At 36.7% G+C, this 22,455-nt stretch overlaps 1 protein-coding gene across 2 annotated transcripts in view; it reads left to right on the top strand.

Annotated features, from left to right (window-relative positions):
* LOC123547011 (ribonuclease H2 subunit A-like) overlaps positions 1–22,455 on the top strand; it is a 77,349-nt gene that overhangs the window by 31,136 nt on the left and 23,758 nt on the right. For both annotated transcript variants that reach the window (XM_045333745.2, XM_045333744.2), the window contains exons 4-6: positions 1,058–1,145; positions 9,087–9,224; positions 17,760–17,844. In XM_045333745.2, the coding sequence (XP_045189680.2) occupies positions 1,058–1,145; positions 9,087–9,224; positions 17,760–17,844 (311 nt within the window). The remainder of the gene's footprint in view (positions 1–1,057; positions 1,146–9,086; positions 9,225–17,759; positions 17,845–22,455) is intronic.

Genomic DNA, 22,455 nt, shown 5'->3' with positions numbered 1-22,455 from the left:
AATGATCTACCTAATTTACATTAAACATGGTCAAAATGTTTGTCTATGAAATCTAGGCCATATTAAATAGTAGGTTATCTAGGGGTAAGAACTAGGTCAGATGAGCAATACAGGGCCTCAAAAAATAAAGTTTGGTCCCATGTATCTCAAAATGTACATGACCTAGGGTCATAAAACATTAGATGTGAAGTTGTGCAACGGGTGTTCTCTTTGTGATTTCACTCAGCTAGGTCAAAGATTTTGTCCTTCACTTAGTGAAAAGTACACATTAAGTGTTTAAAAGTTTGTGTTGCATATATCTTGGTTTAAACAATATTTCCAAAATTATTTAATATACATTACATACAAACATATATTAATGTCATAAGATAAGGAGTAAGCTATAAGCTTGTATAAAAACACATTTCCTGTGCATATATCTTAAGATATATTTCACCTAAAGTCATGAAACCATGGTTTTCATGGAATTTTCACTTTTCTTGTTATGACTTTTCCTCAGGAACCACTTTGATCTTCAGCAAATTTAGTCAGAAGCATTTGGTCTGAAGGCAGGGCTCGCGTTTGGCAAAATTTGGGGCCCATTCCCCCCTTGAAATAGTATCCCCCCCTCCACCCCCCCGCCATTCAAAAAAATCCCCAGTTGGTGAGCCGACAGAGGGATGACATCGACCATAATGCGCCATGTACCGTAAATAACAATTTATACTTACCATGGTCTGATCCAGACAGATTCTAGCGCAAGCATAGTTTATGTTTCCAGTTAAAAAGATGTGTTAAATAATGTTGTTTATAATTGGAAGAATTCATACAGCAGAGTTAATAATTAACAGAATTAAGATTTATTTGCATTTCTTCTAGTGTTTGGTATTACTGAAATTCCCGCTCCAAAGAAATATTTCTAAAAATCATGCATAATTCCCCCCTTGCATGGACCCTGGTCCCAGTCCCAAACAAACAAACAAGAGCCCTGGAAGGTCAAGGTAAGGTGAGGGAGTTTTGTTAGTCAGACTGGTTGTCATTCATTGGATGAATGTTTAACAAATAGCTCTTGTTTCAGATTTAAATACAATTTGAATGCTCTGTCACATGATTGTGCCATTGGTTTGATACAGAGAGTTCTTGATCAAGGTGTAAATGTAGCAGAGGTAAGTTTTATCTCATCTATTCAAAGAACAAGGAGAGCTTTTGTACTCACCCTGGTGTTGGCATCCACATTGGTTAAAGGTTTTTGTAAAGTCTTCTTCATTATTTCAGATATTCAGTTAAAACTTGTTGTACTTGCTCATAATGGTAGTGTACATTAATGTGACAAATTTTGTAATTCTTCCTCCAATGATTCAGAAATTGTGCCCCTTTCTAAAGGCACTGGCCTCCAGACCGTTCGACAACAACAAAAAAAGAAAAAGGTATCAGGAAATTAATGCTATATTTCATATGAAAGTTTTGAAATTTAATTACTGACAGACTATATGAGAATTAGTTCTTTTTACTCATTTTTACATTGAAAATCGAAAAGCGTTTGTAATGCTTTACTCGAGGTAAACTGCCGTAATTATAAATATCTATATTTAACTCGTTAATCACATAGTCCTCCATGGTGGTATTGGTAAAGACAGAGGAAAAATTTTATTGCCGCGGCACTCGGGTTTTGATTCCTGACACGAGCATCTCTTTTTTACCTCACCTGTCATGTAGTGACAAGGTGAGCTTTTGTGATCACCCTCCGTCATGTGAACACGATAGAGACCATATTTTGCTATTGATTTTAATCAAACTTGCACACAACTTGTATTGGCATAATATTTCGGTTCCTTTCGAAAACTGGCCAGATCCCATCATGGGTTCCAGAGTTATGGCCCCTTAAAGGGCCAAAATTTGCTATTTTGGCTTGTGAACACGATAGAGACCATATTTTGCAATCAGCTTTAACCAAACTTGCACACAACTTGTATTGGCATAATATCTCAGTTCCTTTCAAAAACTAGCCAGATCCCATCATGGGTTCCAGAGTTATGGACCCTTAAAGGGCTAAAAGTACCTATTTTGGCTTTTGCAGATATATAGAGACTTCATTTATGGTTTGATTTGATACAAACATGCAAAATATCTTTAACAACAATAGGTCTTGGATTTTATGATGAATTTATCAGATCCAATCATAGGTTCCGGAGTTACGACCCATGATTGACCCCTGAAAGAGCCAGAATTTGTTAAGTTTTACCTTGTGACATTTTACATTCGATTTTAACCACACCTACACAGAACTTAAGTTACAATAAGATCTCAGTTCCTTTCGAAAACCAGCTAGATTCCATCATGGTTTCTAGAGTTACTGTCCCTGAAAGGTGCAAAATTTTCTATTTTGGCCTATTCAGCCATATAGAGGTTTCATTTATGCTTTGATTTGATACAAACTTGCACAGAATGTTTATCTTGATGATCTCTAGGCCAAGTTCGAAACTGGGTCATGTGGGATCCAAAACTAGGGACACCAGGTCAAATCGAAGTAAAAGCTTGTTAACACCCTGTAGGCCACATTTATGAACCTATCTTCATGAAACTTGGTCAGAATGTTTATCTTGATGATTCCTAGGCCAAGTTTAAAACTGGGTCATATGGGGTCAAAAAATAGGTCACCCGGTCAAATCAAAGGAAAAGCTTGTTAATACTCTTGAGGTCACATTTATGACCCTATCTTCATGAAACTTGTCAGAATGTTTATCTTGATGATTCCTAGGTCAAGTTCAAAACTGGGTCATGTAGGGTCAAAAACTAGGTCACCCGCTCAAATCAAAGGAAAAGCTTGTTAACACTGTAGAGGCCATATTTATGACCGTATCTTCATGAAACTTGGTCAAAATGTTTATCTTAATGATCTCTGGGCCGGATTTGAATCTGGGTCATGTGGGGTCAAAAACTAGGTCACCTGTTCAAATCAAAGGAAAAGCTTGTTAACACTCTAAGAGGCCATATTTATGACCGTATCTTCATGAAACTTGGTCAAAATGTTTATCTTGATGATCTTTGGGCCAGGTTTGAATCTGGGTCATGTGGGATAAAAAACTAGGGCACTAGGTCAGATCAAAGGAAAATCTTGTTAACACTAGGGGCCACATTTTTTATTCAATCTTCATAAAACTTGGTCAGGATGTTTGGTATCATGAAGTGTTGTATGATTTCGACTCTGGGTCATGTAGGGTCAAAAACTAGGTCACATAGTAAAATCAAAGGAAAAGCTTGTTTATACTCCAGAGGCCAGTTTTTTGAAAACTGGTAAGAACGTTTATCTTGATGATTCCTAGGCCAGGTTCGAAATTGGGTCATTAGGGGTCATGTGGGGTCAAAAACTAGGTCACCACTCAAATCAAAGGAAAAGCTTGTTAATACCCTAAAGGTCATATGTATGACACTGTTTTCATGAAACTTGGTCAGAATGTTTATCTTCATGATTCCAAAGCCAGGTTTAACAGGTGAGCGATATAGGGTCATTATGACCCTCTTGTTTTCTTGATTTGGCATTTTTAGCTTGTCTGATTTTTGAAGAAAATCTACAAGGTATTGTTGTTACTTGATCATCAGCTTTGGCGGCATTGTCGGCATCAGCGTTGGTTAAAATTTTTGTTTAGGTCCACCTTTTCTCAAAAACTATAAGAGCTGCAGCTTTCACACTTGTTTATCATCATTAGACGACTGTGTAGGCCAAGAACCATAACTCTGATATGCATTTTGTCAAAATTATGGTCCGTTTTGTACTTAGAAAATTTGAGGTTCTTGGTTGAAATTTTTGTTTAGGTCCACCTTTTCTCAAAAACTATAAGAGATACAGCTTTGAAATTTTGTACACTTGTTTATCATCATTAGTTGACTGTGTAGGCCAAGAACGATAACTCTGATATGCATTTTGTTAGAATTATGGCCCTTTTTGTACTTAGAAAATTTGAGTTTCTTAGTTAAAATTTTTGTTAAGGTCCACCTTTTCTCAAAAGCTACAACAGGTACAAGCTTTGAAACTTTACACACTTGTTTATCATCATTAGTTGACTATATGGGCCAAGAACCATAACTCTGATATGCATTTTGTCAAAATTATGGCCCTTTTTATACGCCCGTTTGAAAAACGGGACGTATTATGGGAACGCCCCTGGCGGGCGGGCAGGCGGCGTCCACTGACTTTGTCCGGAGCATATCTTCTTCATGCATGGAGGGATTTTGATGAAACTTGGCACAATTGTTAACCATCATGAGACTGAGTGTCATGCACAAGAACCAGGTTCCTGGGTCTAAGGTCAAGGTCACACTTTGAGGTCAAAGGTCAAATTCAAAAATGACTTTTTCCGGAGCTTATCTTCTTCATGCATGGAGGGATTTTGATGTAACTTGGCACAATTGTTTACCATCATGAGACGGAGTGTCATGCGCAAGAACCAGGTCGCTAGGTCTAGGGTCAAGGTCACACTTTGAGGTCAAAGGTCAGATACAAGAATGACTTTGTCCGGAGCATTTCTTCTTCGTGCATGGAGGGATTTTGATATAATTTGGCATAAATGTTCACCACCACGAGACAGAGTGTCATGCGCAAGAACCAGGTCCCTAGGTCTAAGGTCAAGGTCACACTTAGAGGCCAAAGGTCAGATACAAGAATGACATTGTCCGGAGCATTTCTTCTTCATGCATAGAAGGATTTTGATATAACTTGGCACAATTGTACACCATCATGAGATGGAGTGTCATATGCAGGTACCTTCTTTAGAATTACTTTCCTTTGTTGTTACTATAAATAGCTTATATTGTAACTTTTTCATTACTAGTCATAGGGAAAAATCGAGACCACTTTTCTGTAGCACAAAATATTAAATGCATGTTACATCCAATTTTGAGATGTATTTTGACCTATCTCTACCTGGTAAGGATTTTTGTGTGGACTTACAATTTTTTTTTGATTTTTTTTTAAAGATTAACTTCCCTTAGTTGTTACTATAAATAATTTATATTGTAACTGTTTTAGCTCAACTATTCGAAGAATAAGTAGAGCTATCCTACTCACCAAGGTGTCGGCCTCGGCATCTTACCTTGGTTAAGTTTTTCGTACCAGTCCACATTTTGACAAAGTCTTTTGAGATAAAGCTTTGAAACTTTCAACACTTGTTTACCATCACCATGTCCAACTATAGGCAAGAGCACATAACTCCATCAAGGATTTTGGCTGAATTATGGCCCCTTTTGACTTAGAAATCTTGGTTAAGTTTTTCCTACCAGTTCATATTTTGACAAAGTCTTTTGAGATAAAGCTTTGAAACTTTCAACACTGTTGTTATCCATCACCATATCCAGTTATAGGCAAGAGTACATAACTCCATCAAGGATTTTGGCTGAATTATGGCCCCTTTTGACTTAGAAATCTTGGTTAAGTTTTTCGTACCAGTCCACATTTTGACAAAGTCTTTTGAGATAAAGCTTTGAAACTTTCAACACTTGTTTTCCATCACCATGTCTTGTTATAGGCAAGATTACATAACTCCATCAAGGATTTAGGCTGAATTATGGCCCCTTTTGACTTTGAAATCTTGGTTAAGTTTTTCGTACAAGTTCATATTTTGTGTAAAGGGTTTGACATATGGCTTTGAAACTTTTATCACTTGTTCAGTATTATAGTCTCTATCTGTAGGCAAGAGTACTTAACTCTGTCATCCATTTTGGCTGAATTATGGCCCTTTTTGGACTTGGAAATTGGTTCACGTTTTGTCAAAATTATTTGACATATGGCTTTTAAACTTTGAACACTTGTTTATCATCATGATTTCCATCTGTAAGCAAGAGTACATAATTCTGACTACTGTTTTTAGCTCACCTGTCACATAGTGACAAGGTGAGCTTTTGTGATCACCCTTCGTCCGTCGTCCGTCGTCAGTCCGTCCGTGCGTCCGTGCGTCAACAATTTCTTGTCTGCACGATGGTGGTTTCATTTATGATTTTATTTTAACCAAACTTGCACACAACTTGTATCACCATAAGACTTTGATTCCTTTCTTGAACTGGCCAGATCCCATTAAGGGTTCCGGAGCTATGGCCCCTGAAAGGGCCAAAATTAGCTATTTTGACCTTGTCTGCACAATAGCAGCTTTATTTATGATTTGATTTTTACCAAACTTGCATACAACTTGTATCACCATAAGATCTTGGTTCCTTTCTTGAACTGGCCAGATTCCAATATGGGTTCCAGAGTTATGGCCCCTGAAAGGGCCAGAATTAGCTATTTTGACCTTGTCTGCACAATAGCAGCTTCATTTATGATTTTATTTTAACCAAACTTGCACACAACTTGTATCACCATAAGATCTTGGTTCCTTTCTTGAACTGGCGAGATCCCATTAAGGGTTCCAGAGTTATGGCCCCTGAAAGGGCCAGAGTTAGCTATTTTGACCTTGTCTGCACAATAGCAGCTTCATTTATGATTTGAATTTAATCAAACTTGCACAAAACTTGTGTCGCCATAAGATCTCAGTTCCTTTATTGAACCGGTTAGATTCCTTAATGGGTTTCAGAGTTATGGCCCCTGAAAGGGCCAAAATTAGCTATTTTGACCCTGTCTGCACAATAGCAGCTTCATTTATGATTTGATTTTAACCAAACTTGCACACAACTTGTATCACCGCAAGATCTTGTTTCCTTTCTTGAACTGGCCAGATTCCTTCATGAATTCCAGAGTTATGGCCCCCTAAAGGTCCAAAATTGGTTATTTTGGCTTTTGCAGCCATATAGAGACTTCATTTATGGTTTGATTTGATACAAACTTCCAAAATATCTTCAACAACAATAAATCTTGGATTCCATGACAGATCAGATCCAATCGTATGTTCCAGAGTTATTTTATATCTGATTACCTCCCCTGATTGTAATCAAAATGAATTTATATCATTAAGTACTTATAGGACTTATTTGAAATTTCATTATTGTCATTAGTTGGACTGAGACAATCAGGGTAGATAACAATGGACTGATTTTATGTCAAATTACCTCCCTTTATTTCAAATTAAAATGGGTATATCTCCATAACTAATGAAGATACTGATCTGAAATTTCATTAATGTCAACAGATTTATTTGGCAGATCCTTCTTTTGTTCACTTACAATAATTTTCTTTTTAATTACTTCCCTTTTACGTTACTATAAATAGCTTATTTTTAGTAACTTTTTTATTACTGGCTGTAGGGAAAAACCGAGACCACTTTTCTGTGGTACAACATGGATGGTACCTCCAATTTTTAGGTGTATTTTGACATATCTGTACCTTTTAGAATTTTTTTTTTCTTTTTGGTTAAATTTCTTCCCTTTGTTGTTCTTGTCCTTTGGACTTAGAAATTTTTTCTGAGGACCTTCTTGTCCTCTAGTGCAATGATAACAGGTGAGCGATATAGGGCCATCATGGCCCTCTTGTATAGGAAATTCCAATCTGACAAAAGATGACCATTCTAAGCAGGGTCATGCTATGTACAGGTGACCTCTAATGCAGATCAGACTGAACCAGGTTTTCTTGGGAAGATTAGTTCAGGTGAGCGATCCAGGGCCATAGGGCATTTTTGTTTATCATTTATATTAGCTCACCTGAGTACGAAGTGCTCATTGTGAGATATTGTGATCACGCTGTGTCTGTCGTCCGTGCGTGCATCAAGTCGTTCGTCGTCAACATTTGTGTTTAAACAACATCTCCTCCAAAACCACTGAATGGATTTTGATGAAACTTGGCCATGATTTTCCTTGGGTGGTCCTCTACCAAAGTTGTTCAAACGGTTCTGCTTGGTTGCACATAGGGGCTGCCAGAGCTAAAAATAGAAAAAACTTCAAACGACATCTCCTCCTAAACCAATGGTTCGATTTTGAAATAATTTCACACAAATGGTCCTTATGCTACCCTCTACCAAGATTTTCAAATTATACCGAATCGTCAAAAAACATGGCTGCCAGAGGGCGAGGTCACTTTTCCCTATATGTATATAGAGGAAACTTTAAAAATCTTCTTGTATGAAACTGCTTGTCCGATGTTAGAATAATTTTACACAAATGTTTCTTGTGTGACCCTCTACCAAGATTGTTCAAATTATTTTGATTCGTCAAAAAACATGGCCGCCAGAGGGCGTGGTCACTTTTCCCTATATGTATATAATGGAAACTTTAAAAATCTTCTTGTATGAAACTGTTTGTCTGATTTTAGAATAATTTTACACAAATGGTCCTTGTGTGACCCTCTACCAAGATTGTTCAAATTATTTTGATTTGTCAAAAAACACGGCCGCCAGAGGGCGTTGTCACTTTTCCCTATGTATATAATTGAAACTTTGAAAACTTCTTGTGTGAAACTGCTGGCCTGATTTTAGAATAATTTTACACAAATGGTCCTTATGTGACCCGCTACCAAGATTGTTCATATTATTTTGATTAGTAAAAAAACATGGCCGCCAGAGGGCGTGGTCACTTTTCCCTATATGTATATAGTGGAAACTTTAAAAATCTTTTTTTATGTGAAACTGCTGGCCCGATTTTAAAATAATTTTGCACAAATGGTTCTTGTGTGACCCTCTAACTAGATTGTTCAAATTTTTCCGATTCGTCAAAAAAATGGCTGCCAGGGGGTGTGGTCACTTTACTTCTCTGAATCAATAATAGCTAGAGCCTTGATATTTGGCATGTGATATCAGGTTTGTAATATGTACCATAATTGTTCAAATGTAATGCTTGGAAATGACCATGTCACCTGAATTGTGATGGCTGAACTTAAAAATCAAACAAAACAAAGAGATGTTTAGGGGAAAGACCTCTAGTAATCACTCTGTCCAGTGGTTCATAGGACTGTGTGAGACACCTTCTTGTTCAGTCCTAACTTTATCATTTTTCTGATTTTGTGAGGAGCAGTACTTCGAATCTGTCATTCTATCCTCAAGGTCAAGGCCAGCAGCAGCAAAAGGTTAATAAAATTGGAGCTTTCTTGTATAGGCAGCCATAACTTTGGTACCCCCATCTGATTTTAGGCCTTTGTATTGGAACTTAATCCCCGACATGCATCACTGTAATGTGTATGAATCTAATTTCAGATATATGTAGATACAGTCGGAGATCCAGGAAAGTACCAGGAGAAGTTGAGTGCATTGTTTCCCGGTATAGACATTACAGTGGCAAAGAAAGCAGACGCAGATTACCAGATTGTTGGAGCTGCTAGTATATGTGCTAAAGTAATTTTATTATATTGATATGTGGTCATTAGATTTACAGGACTGGTAGCTGACATTTGTTTTACCCCCAGATACTAAGTATCTGAGGGCTATATTGGCGTTGTGCATGTCCATCCTTGCTTCATCTGTGTGTTTGTTGTACCCCCCCACAACAAAGTTGTAAGGGGGGTATACTGGTTTCAGGTTGTCTGTCTGTTCGTCTGTTTGTCTGTCCGTCCGTCTGTCCGTAGACACAATCTTGTACACACCATCTCTCTTCATCCCCTTGTCACAATTTAATGAAACTTCACACAAGTGATCAGTAACAACAGTAGTTGTGCATGGGGCATGTTAGGTTCTTTCAGAAAAAAAAATTGCAGAGTTACGGGACTTTGTTTTTTGTTACTATACTATATACATAGACACAATCTTGTGCGCACAATCTCTCCTCATCCCTTTGACACAATTTAATGAAACTTCACACAAGTGATCAGTAACAACAGTAGTTGTGCATGGGGCATGTTAGGTTCTTTCATAAAAAAAAACTGCAGAGTTACGGGACTTTGTTTTTTGTTACTATACTATATACATAGACACAATCTTGTGCGCACCATCTTTCCTCATCCCCTTGACACAATTTAATGAAACTTCACACAAGTGATCAGTAACAACAGTAGTTGTGCATGGGGCATGTTAGGTTCTTTCAACAACAAAAATTGCAGAGTTATGGGACTTTGTTTCTTGTTAACATACTATGTACATACAGTCTGCATATGCAGTCTTGTGCGCGCCTAATCTTCTGAACCCTTGCACACAATTTAATGAAACTTCACACAAGTGATCAGTACCAACCCAAGTTGTGCATGGTGCATGTTACGTTCTTTTAGATAAATATTCTGCATAGTTATGGGACTTTGTTTTTTGTTACTATACTGTATACATACAGTCCACATAATTATGCAATCTTGTGTACGTCAAATTGCAATGTACTGTGTCAGTGCATGCAAGGGGGACATTCATCACCTTTAGTGATAGCTCTAGTTTGTCAAGGTTGTTTACTCCATATCTTCTTAAACCACTGGGAAATTTTTCATAAAACTGGCATCAATTGTTAAACTCATTATGACACATGCACAGCACACATGCCAAGTCATTAGGTGCAAGGTCAAGGTCCTACTTAGTGTCAAAGGTAAAAAAGCTTAACCTTGTTTACACTCCTTACTGTTTATACACTCATAGACATTTATAATCGGTCACCTATGATTTTCATAGATTTCATTAAGAATACCCTGAAAATAAAACAAAGTATACCATCAATTTATTCAATATCTTAATAACAATATGGGCAGTTTCAATTCATTAGAACATTTGAGACTTGGTAACAACAACTGTTTAAATAACAACCCACACACTTTTGAAAGTCACACTTTCTGTTTGTCAAATTAATTTCATTTAGGAGTTGCTCAAAAGAAGAATTCGACATTTGCCACAGCAGTTGAATCTACATGATCTTGAAAATGACGCCATTAACAAGTGGCAGAATATCGCACACGGTGTCATTCAAAGATATATCATTTTGATGTGTAGCCGTTTTCAGGCAGTTACGCGAACAGCAAACATACGAGATATTGATTGAAAGTGTGACTTTCAAAAGTGTGGGTGTTGTTATTTAAACTGTTGTTGTTACCAAGTCTCAAATGTTCTAATGAATTGAAACTGGCCATATTGTTATTAAGATATTGAATAAATTGATGGTATACATCATTTTTATGCCCCCACTTTGGGGGGGGGGGCATATAGATTTGCTCTTGTACGTCCGTCCTTCCGTCCGTCCGTCTGTCTGTCCGTCCGTCCTTCCGAAAATGTTGTGTCGCGCGTAGCTCTGAAAGTACTTGACGTAGAGTCACAAAACTTTACAGGCATGTTGGTCAGCATGTGTAGTTGTGCACCTGGGGTTTCGCGTCCGGATTCATCCAGACATGTAGGAGTTATGGCCCCTGACTTAGTAAAAAATTGGTTATTTTATTATTATTATTATTATTATACCAGATTTATATAGCGCCCTTTTCATGATAAACACGTTCAAAGGCGCTTTACAGCAACTGCAGCCACACAGGGCGCGAAATCATCCTCTACTAGTACAGACACAGAGCGATCTGACCAGAGGGACAGAGTGAGACAAAGCCCCCACAGAGAGATCAGAAATCAGATACAGGCTTGTCCGGCTAACTTAGCCTAGCTCGTTGCGAATAGACAGCCTGGTTCTTTAACGTGCCCAGTGTATAGCACTGATACACGCAAGGATTATACACATTTTAATGTTGTGTCGCGCATAGCTCCAAAAGTATTTGACCTAGAATCACCAAAGTTTACAGGAATGTTGGTCAGCATGTGTAGTTGTGCACCTGGGGTTTCACGTCCGGATTCATGCAGTCATGTAGAAGTTATGGCCCCTGACTTTGTAAAAATTGGTCATTTTAATGTGTCGTGCCTAGCTCCAAAAGTATATGACCTAGAGTCACAAAACTTTACAGGCATGTTGGTCAGCATGTGTAGTTGTGCACCTGGGGTTTCGCGTCCGGATTCATCCAGTCGTGTAAGTGTTATGGCCCCTGACTTAGTAAAAAATTGGTCATTTTAATGTTGTGTCGCGCATAGCCCCAAAAGTATTTGACCTAGAATCACCAAAGTTTACAGGAATGTTGGTCGGCATGTGTAGTTGTGCACCTGGGGTTTCGCATCCGGATTCATTCAGTATTGTAGGAGTTCTGGCCCCTGACTAATGTCATGTAGTGGGGGCATCTGTGTCCCATGGACACATTTCTAGTTTAATTTTCAGCATATCCATAAAGAAATATATGAAAATTATAGGTGACCGATTATAAATGTCTATGAGTGTACAGGATCGAAGATTTTGATAAAACTAACATCAAAGGTTAACCTCGACAGGACGATGTGCAGAATGCATAACCTTGGTCACTTGGTCCTGGTCAAGGTCACACTTTTGAGTTAAAGGTCAAAAAGCTTAACTGTGTCAGCTGCCAGTCTTTTTAACTACTGGGAAGATTTTCAGAAAACTAGCGTCAATTAATTGTTAACCTTTAAGTTGAAATGCAGAGCAGACAACACAGTTCTTTGGGTCCAAAGTCACACGAGATCAAAGAACAAATAGCTTAAATTTGTGTCTGCTCCATATCGTCTGAACCACTGGAAGGAATTTTATACGATCAGCATCAATTTGTTATGCTTATCCAGACCACATGCAGAGTGCACAACCTAAGTCAAAAGGGCCAAGGTCATAGTCTTACTTTGACTTAGAAATCAAAGTTCAGATAGCTAAAATTTGTTTAATCTCGTTATCTTCTCAACCACTGGAAGGAGCATCAGTGGTTAAGCTCACCAATATGACTTGCAGGATGTTTAATGTAGGTCCACACACTTGAAGGTCAAAGCACATGATCACAACAGCTTACTTTCCCTCTGTATTAGGCCACACCAAATTGATTACTTGGTCAATGGATTTCCCACTCCATTTTTTTTTCAGAAGTAAAAAAAAAAATGTTCTTTTGAAAATCAGCTTCCGCTTGCTTCAATTTTTGCAGACTGATTTCAAAATTTCAGAGTGGGCCTTTTTTCACTGTGAAGCGACAGGGATACTTTTAATTATAATTGTCCATTAAAACACCAGGGAAACATGATTCAGCCTCTATATTTGTCTCAACAATTGCACCAGTATGCAAAATTGAGAGCCAATATGACAGATTGTGTAAATAAATCTGGGAATGGTCATTAGGAAGAGTTTTCATGAGCCATTTTCTTCTCAAGATGAACATCAACATCTCATTATTTAAAACAGTGTCATCAAATAATAATTGGTGATAAGAACAAAAGATTTGCTGCTATCCTTAAAATGCATATGTACATGATGTAACACTGGCTATATAGTCCAAATTGAATTATATCATCAGAAATTTTTTGTGATTACACATTATCCCGTTAGCCTTTCAGCAATAAGGCAGTAGGTATTGTTTTACAAACTGCCAATTTCGCTTAATCTCTTTAGTCGTAAAAAAGACTTGTATCAAATACAGTTTCTGAATATCCTCACATGATTTGTCCATTCAGATTGCCTATCAAAATTATATTGGTTTCGAGTGAATTTCAATTTCAACAATTTTAATACTTTAATTTTAATACACATGGAAGAATTAAATAGAGGATATTTGTTTGTTTTGAGTGAATATGCAATATATCTCACTGAGAAGTGAGAAAATTTCAAATATTTTCACGAGCGCGTATTGCGAGTGAAAATGTGAAAATTTTCTCACTTCGAGGTGAGATATATTCCATATTCACGAAAAACAAACAAATTTTCTTTTTATTTTATGCTTAATTACGTTGAGATGTGCATTTTGCAACAAATTTTAATCTCAGTGCGGGAAACAGGCGCGCATAAACAGACATGACGTCAGTCAGACGTGTTGTGACATTAGAAAGATGCACACAACATAAAGTTCCATTTTGTTTTATTTTTTGCTGCATAACATTATGAAATTCTCATTAAGTAAAATAATTTGAATCGAGAAATATACTATAAATAATGAACAAAGTGCGACTACAATTTTCATCCTGTTTTAAGCAAATAATTTAAAATTCATACACTGTACAAGTAGATCGGAGCTATATCTCTCACAGTGTGAAAATATAGATTTCATATTTTCACAGTGTGAGTGATGAGATTTAAAAATATTTAACTGATAGAATACAGTATTTCATTAGTTAGCATAAAATAAATTCTCTTACCTAACCAGTCCATGAATCCATGATGTGTATACCTAACCTTGAGACCAAAAAATGGGTAAAAACATGTGATAAAAATTGAACAAGTCTGGTGTCTAGTCTGTTATGAATTTTTAGGACAAATATAGTAAGGGCAATGGAACTACATGCATGTGTTTGTGTAATACAATGTGACATTTGCAAAATACATGCTTTTGAGTTTATTTAGGGTTCAACTCTTTGACATCCGCACAGTTACCTATTCTAAATGGTATGTAGAGCCAGAGGCATAAAATATTTTACGTTTGTCCTATTGTTTACCCTCATAACTTGTAAGAAATAAAGTATTGTTGACATAACTTAGATTTTAAGGAATGGTATATTGCTTCTTTCGGTTATGTAAAATGAAAACAATTTTCCAGCGGAGAATGGGTACGCACATGGAACTTAATTAAGGCAAAAGAATCCTAAAGAGCTTACAAACTCACAGTCCTAGAAAACATACATCAAAGGCTTACTTTTTTATACGCCCGAAGGGACGTATTATGTTATGACGCTGGTGTCCGTCTGTCCGTCCGTCTGTCCGTCTGTCCGTTAGCAATTTCGTGTCCGCTCTGTAACTCTTGAACCCCTTGAAGGATTTCAAGGAAACTTTACACAAATGTTCACCACACCGAGACTATGTGCAGACCGCATGTTTTGGATGTCTCACTTCAAGGTCAAGGTCACACTTAGGAGTCAAAGGTCATATCAGTTTGTTTCGTGTCCGCTCTGTAACTCTTGAACCCCTTGAAGGATTTCAAAGAAACTTGACACAAATGTTCACCACACCAAGACAACGTGCAGAGCGCATGTTCCGGATGACTTGCTTCAAGGTCAAGGTCACACTTAGGGGTCAAAAGTCATATCAGTTTGTTTCGTGTCCGCTCTGTTACTCTTGAACTGCTGGAAGGATTTCAAAGAAACTTGGCAGAAATGTTCACCACATTGTAACGATGTGCAGAGCGCATGTTCCGGGTGACTCGCTTCAAGGTCAAGGTCACACTTAAGGGTCAAAGGTCATATATGACTTTGCTTTGTGTATATTGCTCTGCATTGCAGTGGTCTTGTTTTTATTTGGCAGATCTCTTTTTTGTACTTACAATAATTTTTTTTTTTTAATTACTTCCCTTTTATGTTACTATAAATAGCTTATTTTGAAACGTTTTTACTATTGGCCGTAGGGAAAAACCGAGACCACTTTTCTGTGGTACAACATGGATGGTATCTCCAATTTTAAGGTGTATTTTTACATACCTATACCTGATAAGGATTTTTTTGTAGACTTTGATTTTTTTTTTTTGTGGACTTAGATTTGTTTTTTGAAGTTTTCCTTTTGTTGTTCCAGTCCTTTGGGGCTACAACAGTCAAGTTCTTAAAATTTTGCTCTAATCCTATGATGTAAGCCTTCGGGCGTATATTGCCCCGCATGGCGGCGTCTTGTTTTATTATTTTCAAGTCATTTATTGTTCTGACTTGCAGCATCAAAGTATGTCTTTCCTTTTCTGCCAGAGTTAAATGTTAAAACAAAGAGCAACAGAAACTGCAAAATTAGTCATTGAATTTACAAGTGAATTGGGCCATCAGTGGATAATGGATTTCCTGGCATCTGGTGAAATTGCACCATGGGTACCTCATGTAGAGGTGATTGCAGTGTTTTCCATATAGATGATTTCTGTTATACACTACATGAGAGTAACAGCTTTCTTATTCTTATGTAGTGAGATAAAATCCAATGAGAAACCCTTTGTTTATGCAGCTAGGGTATAAACTTTGCCAACACATTAGTTCTATACACTAGAAATATGGTTAAATTTTCTTGTATCCACCTGCTGTCCTTTCAGCTTGTTTACATCTCTCAATGTTTGTAAATGTTACATGTAGTGTATCCCGGTAAACAAAGATATATTGGAGTCAGGTGTTGAGTGGCTGCCATGTATTTTTGGGGCAGTTGTCCTTAAACCTTCAATTTTTAAGGATCTTTGCAATCAACAATTTTACTGTTAACACTCTAGAGGTCACAAATTCTGCCCAATCTTAATGAAACATGGTCAGGATGTTAGCCGCAATAAAATCTCAGATGAGGTTGTTACTGGGTCATCTGAGGTCAAAAACTTGGTCACCAGGTGAATTAATAGGAAAAACTTGTTAACACTCGAGAGGCCACATTTTCTACCTAACCTTCAACTTTGTCAAATTGTTTGTCTTGATGTTGTGTTTGAAATTTAGGTACCTGAGGTCTAACCTTGGCAACTAGGTCAAATCATAAGAAACCTTGTTAACACTCTAGATCCACATTTTCTACTTGATTATCATAAGTACCTAATAGTATCAGAATGTTTTTCTCTATGAAATATAGGACAAGTTTAAAATTTGATAACCTGAGGCCAAAACTAGGTCACTGAGTCAGATCATAGAAAAACATTGTTAACACTCTAGAAGTCACATTTTCCATTTAGTCTTCATACAAGATTGTCAGAATGTTGGTCTCTGTGAAACGTAATTCAAAACTGGGTCCTAAAACACCAAATGGTAGGTTGTAACGCTCCTTTGTTTATACACACCCTGACCGAAAATGGTAATACATCTTGCAGAAGAGTTCAGTTTGGGCGAAAATGATTGTGAATTATTCTGCATAGCGAATAACCAACCCAGTCTGTGTGTAAATTAATCAAGACAGTTGTGCAATGTGATATTTCATTTTAAACATGCAGCATATTAAGTAAAATATTTGATCAAATTTGAAAGTGCTATTTCTAGAGTCAGTGTAACATCAACATAATATCGTTGTGACAATTTAAGAATTGCTAGTCATATTGGAATGATTCATACAAAATTGTCAGAATTTTGATCTCTTTTGAATCTACTTGAAACAATACCACAGAAATGTGTCTTTGGTGACCCTTTACCAAGTAAATTCAAGTTATTCCAATTCATCATCATCTTCAGTAATTGCCTCACTCTATATATACTCGCAATTTTCTTCATATACATATATGCATATAGAGGTTACTTTAAAAAATCTTCTTGTCAGAAAACACTGGCCCAATTTCAAAATAATTTCACATATATTTTCCATGCGTGACTGTCTACCAAACTTGTTCACTCAGGTGAGCAATCTAGGGCCTTTATGGCCCTCTTGTTACTTTCAGTTCAGTTTCTTTATATTGCATCATAGTATTCCTCATCCACTTCATGGCCTCCTCCTCCCTCCAAATACCTTTGCCACACACACACGCACATAATATTATACCCACTCCCCCACCCCTCCAGATAAAAAAGTTTACTGCCCTGTCCCAGTCCACTTGTGAAGGGGTGTATTATGCCACATTAGGCAGAGCTTTTGTTGAAAAATATAATTATATTTCCTCTAAACTTGTGTTTGTTTTCTACTCAATAGTGATAGTGCAAGGAAAGTAAATAGATATCTATGCTCTCAAGTACCTGATAAATACCCACAACTGAACCAAGAGTCATTCTTTGTACAAAAAAGTCTCAAAACCAGTTATTGATATGAAGAAACTTTCACAATATTCACATTTGTGAAATAATTAATTTTTTTTAAGAACTTAAAAGTCAGTTTCTAGACTTCCTTTAATGTGTTTCTTTCTTTGAAAATTTGATAATCTTTCTCTCACAGTTCACAATTTGACAGAAAATTCCACATGCTGATTAATCAATCTAAGCTATACAAACTGTAAATGACAAATGACTTGAGTGCTAGTGTTTTTATAATAGGTTGCAAGGGATAAAGCAGTGAAGAAATGGAAGTTTATAGAAGGTATTGAAACAGATGGAAACTATGGTTCTGGTTACCCTGCTGGTATGTAGACAATAATATGTAGACTATATGGAAGTATATGAAGAGTATCCTTCTCATCCTTGTGCCAGCAGCTTTTTCCATATTGCTGGGTAAAAGTTTTGAATGTGATTTGCCCAAAGAACATTGGCAGGGATAGCAAGTAAAAAATACAGATTATTTGGCTATTCTACTCATCCATGCTTCAGCATCACACCTTGGTTAAATTTTTGCATGCAAGATAACATTTCAGTAACCATTAAATTTTGCATGCATTGCATTGAAACCTTACAAAAGGCTTCCTAGTCATCAAGCCTACTTAAATCAACAAGTTAGATATCACTTGGTTGAAGTTAATGTAAGTTATGGCCCTTTTTATGCTTCCTGAAGAGATATTATAGTCCCCACCTTGTCCCTCCGTCACACTTCTTGTCAGGAGCATAACTCAAAAAGTATGGAAGATACTAAGTTGTAACTTCACATAATGATAGAGCTCATTGGGAAGAAGTGCAGTGGTAAGGAACCATAACTCTAGGTGGTGCCATTTTTAGCTCGACTATGGAGAGCTATCCTACTCGACCTGGCGTCGGCGTCCTTCCGTGTCCGCATTTTGATTAAAGTTTTGATGCACTTTCTGTTTATCTCTCTAATGACTTGATGGATTTGTTTCAAACTTAAAATAATTATTCCTCATCATCACCCACATCAAATGGCACAAGGGCCATAACTCTTGTGCCAATATTTCATGAATTATCCCCCTTTTTGACTTAGAATTTAAGGTTAAAGTTTTGGTGCACTTTCACTCTATCTCAGTTATTACTAAATCGGATTTGATTCAAACTTAAAATAGTTGTTCCACATCATCACTCACATCATATGACACAAGGTCCATAACTCTGACACCAATTTTTCATGAATAATGCGCCCTTTTACTTAGAATTTAAGGTTAATTTTGATGCATTTTCACTATATCTCTGTTGTTACAGAGAGGATTTGATTCAAACTTAAAATAGTTGTTCAGCATCATCATTCACATCATATAACACAAGGACCATAAATCTAGCATCAGTACTTCATGAATTATCTCCCCTTTTTACTTAGAATTTCAGGTTAAAGTTTTGGTGCATTTTCACTCTATCTCAGTTATTACTAAATGGATTTGATTCAAACTAAAAGTAGTTGTTACACATCATCACCCACATCATATGACATAAGGTGCATCACTCTTGCACCAATATTTCATGAATTATGTCCCCTTTTTGCTTAGAATTATACTTATTTAATGTTTTGATAACTCTCTTGTTAATTCTTTTGACACAAACATAAGCTATTGTCCAATACCTTCATCCACATTGGAGTCATTACACACTCCAGTGACTGACTCAGCTTCCTAAGATGTGCCCATTTCACTATCCAGCATCAAAGTAGTCAAGCGCGCTGTCTCCTGTGACAGCTCTTGTTTAATTATCTCCCTTTTTATAAAAGCTTGTCCGGAGCCTAAGTCCAAAATTATGAAAGGGATTGACTCGATTCTTTATGTATTGATAGAGGTCAGTGAAAGGAAGTGCATTATCAAAGAACCATAACTCTAGCTGACCCCATTTTTTGAATTATCTCCCCTTACTTGAAAAAAAGTTTGTCCAGAGCATAATTTGAAAACTATAAGAAGAAATGACTTGATGCTTCGCACAAATACAGAGGTCATTGAAAGGAAGTGCAGTAACGAAGACCTATAACTCTAGCTACCCCATTTTTGAATTATCTCCCTTTATGTAAAAAGCTTGTGTGGAGCTTTAGTCCAAAACTATGAAAGGGATTGACTTGATACTTTACACGTAGATAGAGGTCAGTTAGAGGACATGCAGTGTCAAAGAACCATAACTCAGGCTGACCCCATTTTTGAATTATCTCCCCTTATGTGAAAAAAAACTTGTCCAGAGCTTAACTTTAAATCTGGGGCCTCCATGGCCGAGTGTTTAGAGTCGTTGACTTCAAACCATTTGCCCCTCATCAATGTGGGTTCGAAACCTCATTTGGGGCGTAGAATTCTTCACGTGAGGAAGCCATCCAGCTGGCTTACGGAAGGTCGGTGGTTCTACCCAGAAGCCCGCTTGTGATGAAATTGTGCACGGAGGGGCACCTGGGGTCTTCCTCCACCATTAAAGCTGGAAAGTCGCCATATGACCTCAAATTGTGTCGGTGTGACGTTAAACCCAACAAAATAAATAAATAACTTTAAATCTGTATGAGAGATTAACTTAATACTTCACATATTCATAGAAATCAGTGAGAAGGAGTGCATTGTCAAAGAACAGTAACTCTAGCTTGGAGTGTTCTGCGACCTAACTAGCACACGTGTGTAAGAGCGGTAACACAAATACCGTAAGAAAATATTAAAAATGGAATTATAGAGACAGATGGTCAGTATATATCAGTGAGCAGGAACGTTCTTTCGCAATATATAGTGATAACGAGCTTGGAAAAGTGTTGTAAATAGGAGAAAATCTAATCAAAACGCTACGGCGGACTAATTAAACGAGGTGAAGAGCGACCGGCACCGGGGTGTTTTTGTTCGAGTTATTCTCTACTTGGGCGCCGCCCGGAAGTAAATGGAAAATTTCTAGCCTGTAAACAATATATATTACTTAACTGAATAAATAAACTCATAAAAAGATTTTTCTACCCTGGCATCTATTGGGGAAGTAGAACAAAGTAGGATTTGGAGTATAGACATGTCAATATCGGCACAAGCTGTTAAACTTTCCAAAAAGTAGGCATGTCAGTTTAAACTTTTTTCGTTGTTCACATAGAGCCACGCCATATTGAATTCAGTGCACTTCAGTTATTTCAATAGATCATAAACTGTGCTAGTATTAATCAAATCAAGCCAAAAATCATGGCTGAAAAAATTAATAAAGATGATAATTCGAAAAAACGAGGTAGAAGTGAAACAAGCAGTCTAAGTGAGATGGATTCAAGTATCAGTACACCACCGGCAAAAATAAAAGAGCATAGGAAAAAAGAAAAACATTCAAAATCTCAAAACAAAATGGAAACAGATATGACTCAAATACAATGTCAGTTAATGGAAATAAACAAGAAATTATCAAATGTGATCACAAAAGACGACGGCAATTTAAGGGAAATGATAAGAAATATGATACAGCAATTGAAAGATGAGCTACTACAATCTGTTGAGCGAAAATTAGAAATTTTAGAAGGTAGATTGTTTGACAAAGAAAAGGAAATGATGAACTTAAAAGGATTTGAAAAATGTTAATTCGAAACTAGAAGAACAGTATGAAGAAAACGCCAATATACGATACGAGTGCGAAAAAAAGCAGTGATAGTGCTACTGAATATCTAAATGATATCGAGCAATATAGTAGAGTGAATAATATCCGCATCAATGGAATCTCGGAGGATGAAAAAGAATCAGATGAAAAAAACAATAGGGAAAGTAGTTGAAAGCTTAAATAAGCACATAAAAGACTTGAAAATATCAGCAGCCGATATCGATATAGCACACAGATTGGGCAAAAAAAAGGGACCTAAGAAACGTCAAATTATTGTGAGGTTCGTGAGAAGATCAACCAAAAACAAAATTATGAATAATTTAAAAATGTTTAAAGGCAGTAAAATGTTTATTTCGGAAGATCTCACTCAATTAAACCACCATGTATACAGCTGTGTTAAACAAAAATGCAAGATGAAGTTAAATCAGTATGGACGCGCGGAGGCAAAATATTCTATCAAAATAAGACGGGTAACATTCACAGGGTTAAATTCAAAGAGTACAAGCATTGGATGGATCTGCCATGGCCTGAGGAGGTACAGATGAACTCTGGAGACAACAACCAATAGAACTTGGGTTATAATGCAAATGAATTATAAAAAAAAACACTCAGTATTAATACTTACAGTGTAAACCTAATGTACATCATGAATATGTTATGTGTTGTGAGAAAACTTTTTATATAGCTATATGTTATTAATAAATGACAGACATCACACACAAAAACGTTGAATATGTAACTATTTTATAGATTTCAACATGAAAATACAGTTAATACGGTATTGTAGATAAAATTTTCCTGCTTGCCAAGTTAAAAGCACAATGAGTGCTCAGAATCAACATACAGATAAACTCAGAGAGTTACCTGTCCGAATAAAATATATTTTTGAACGATATGTGCAAATAACATTAATTATTACTTAATTAAAAACTCTGTTAAGTTCAACAGAAACTGAAACTTTTCAATATTTTCCATATTGATATGCGAACTTTCTTAAAGGGTTTGTGACATCATATGTGATGTCCCGATAAACATATCTTTAGACGAGGTATGAAGATAACATTCATTATTAGTTTCTAAATTAAAACGTTGCTAAGTTCAATGGAACCTGAAACTATTCAATATTTCCCATATTAATATGCAAATTTTCATAAAGGTACGTGACGTCATTTGTGATGTCAATGAGTGTATGCCACGCCCAATGTTCTTTATCACTCTACTAGGAAAATTTTCAACTACAGTTGTGCTTAAAGAGATTTTTCAGTATTTTCCATAGTGATAGAGGCAAATTTTCATAACAGGATGCGACGTCAGTCTTTGATGTCAGTGATCATTTGTG

The sequence above is a fragment of the Mercenaria mercenaria genome, chromosome 9 (genome assembly GCF_021730395.1).
Source record: "Mercenaria mercenaria strain notata chromosome 9, MADL_Memer_1, whole genome shotgun sequence".
NCBI classification, from domain to species: domain Eukaryota; kingdom Metazoa; phylum Mollusca; class Bivalvia; order Venerida; family Veneridae; genus Mercenaria; species Mercenaria mercenaria.
Note: the sequence above shows the minus strand (reverse complement) of the source record. Positions and strands in the feature narration are given on the sequence as shown.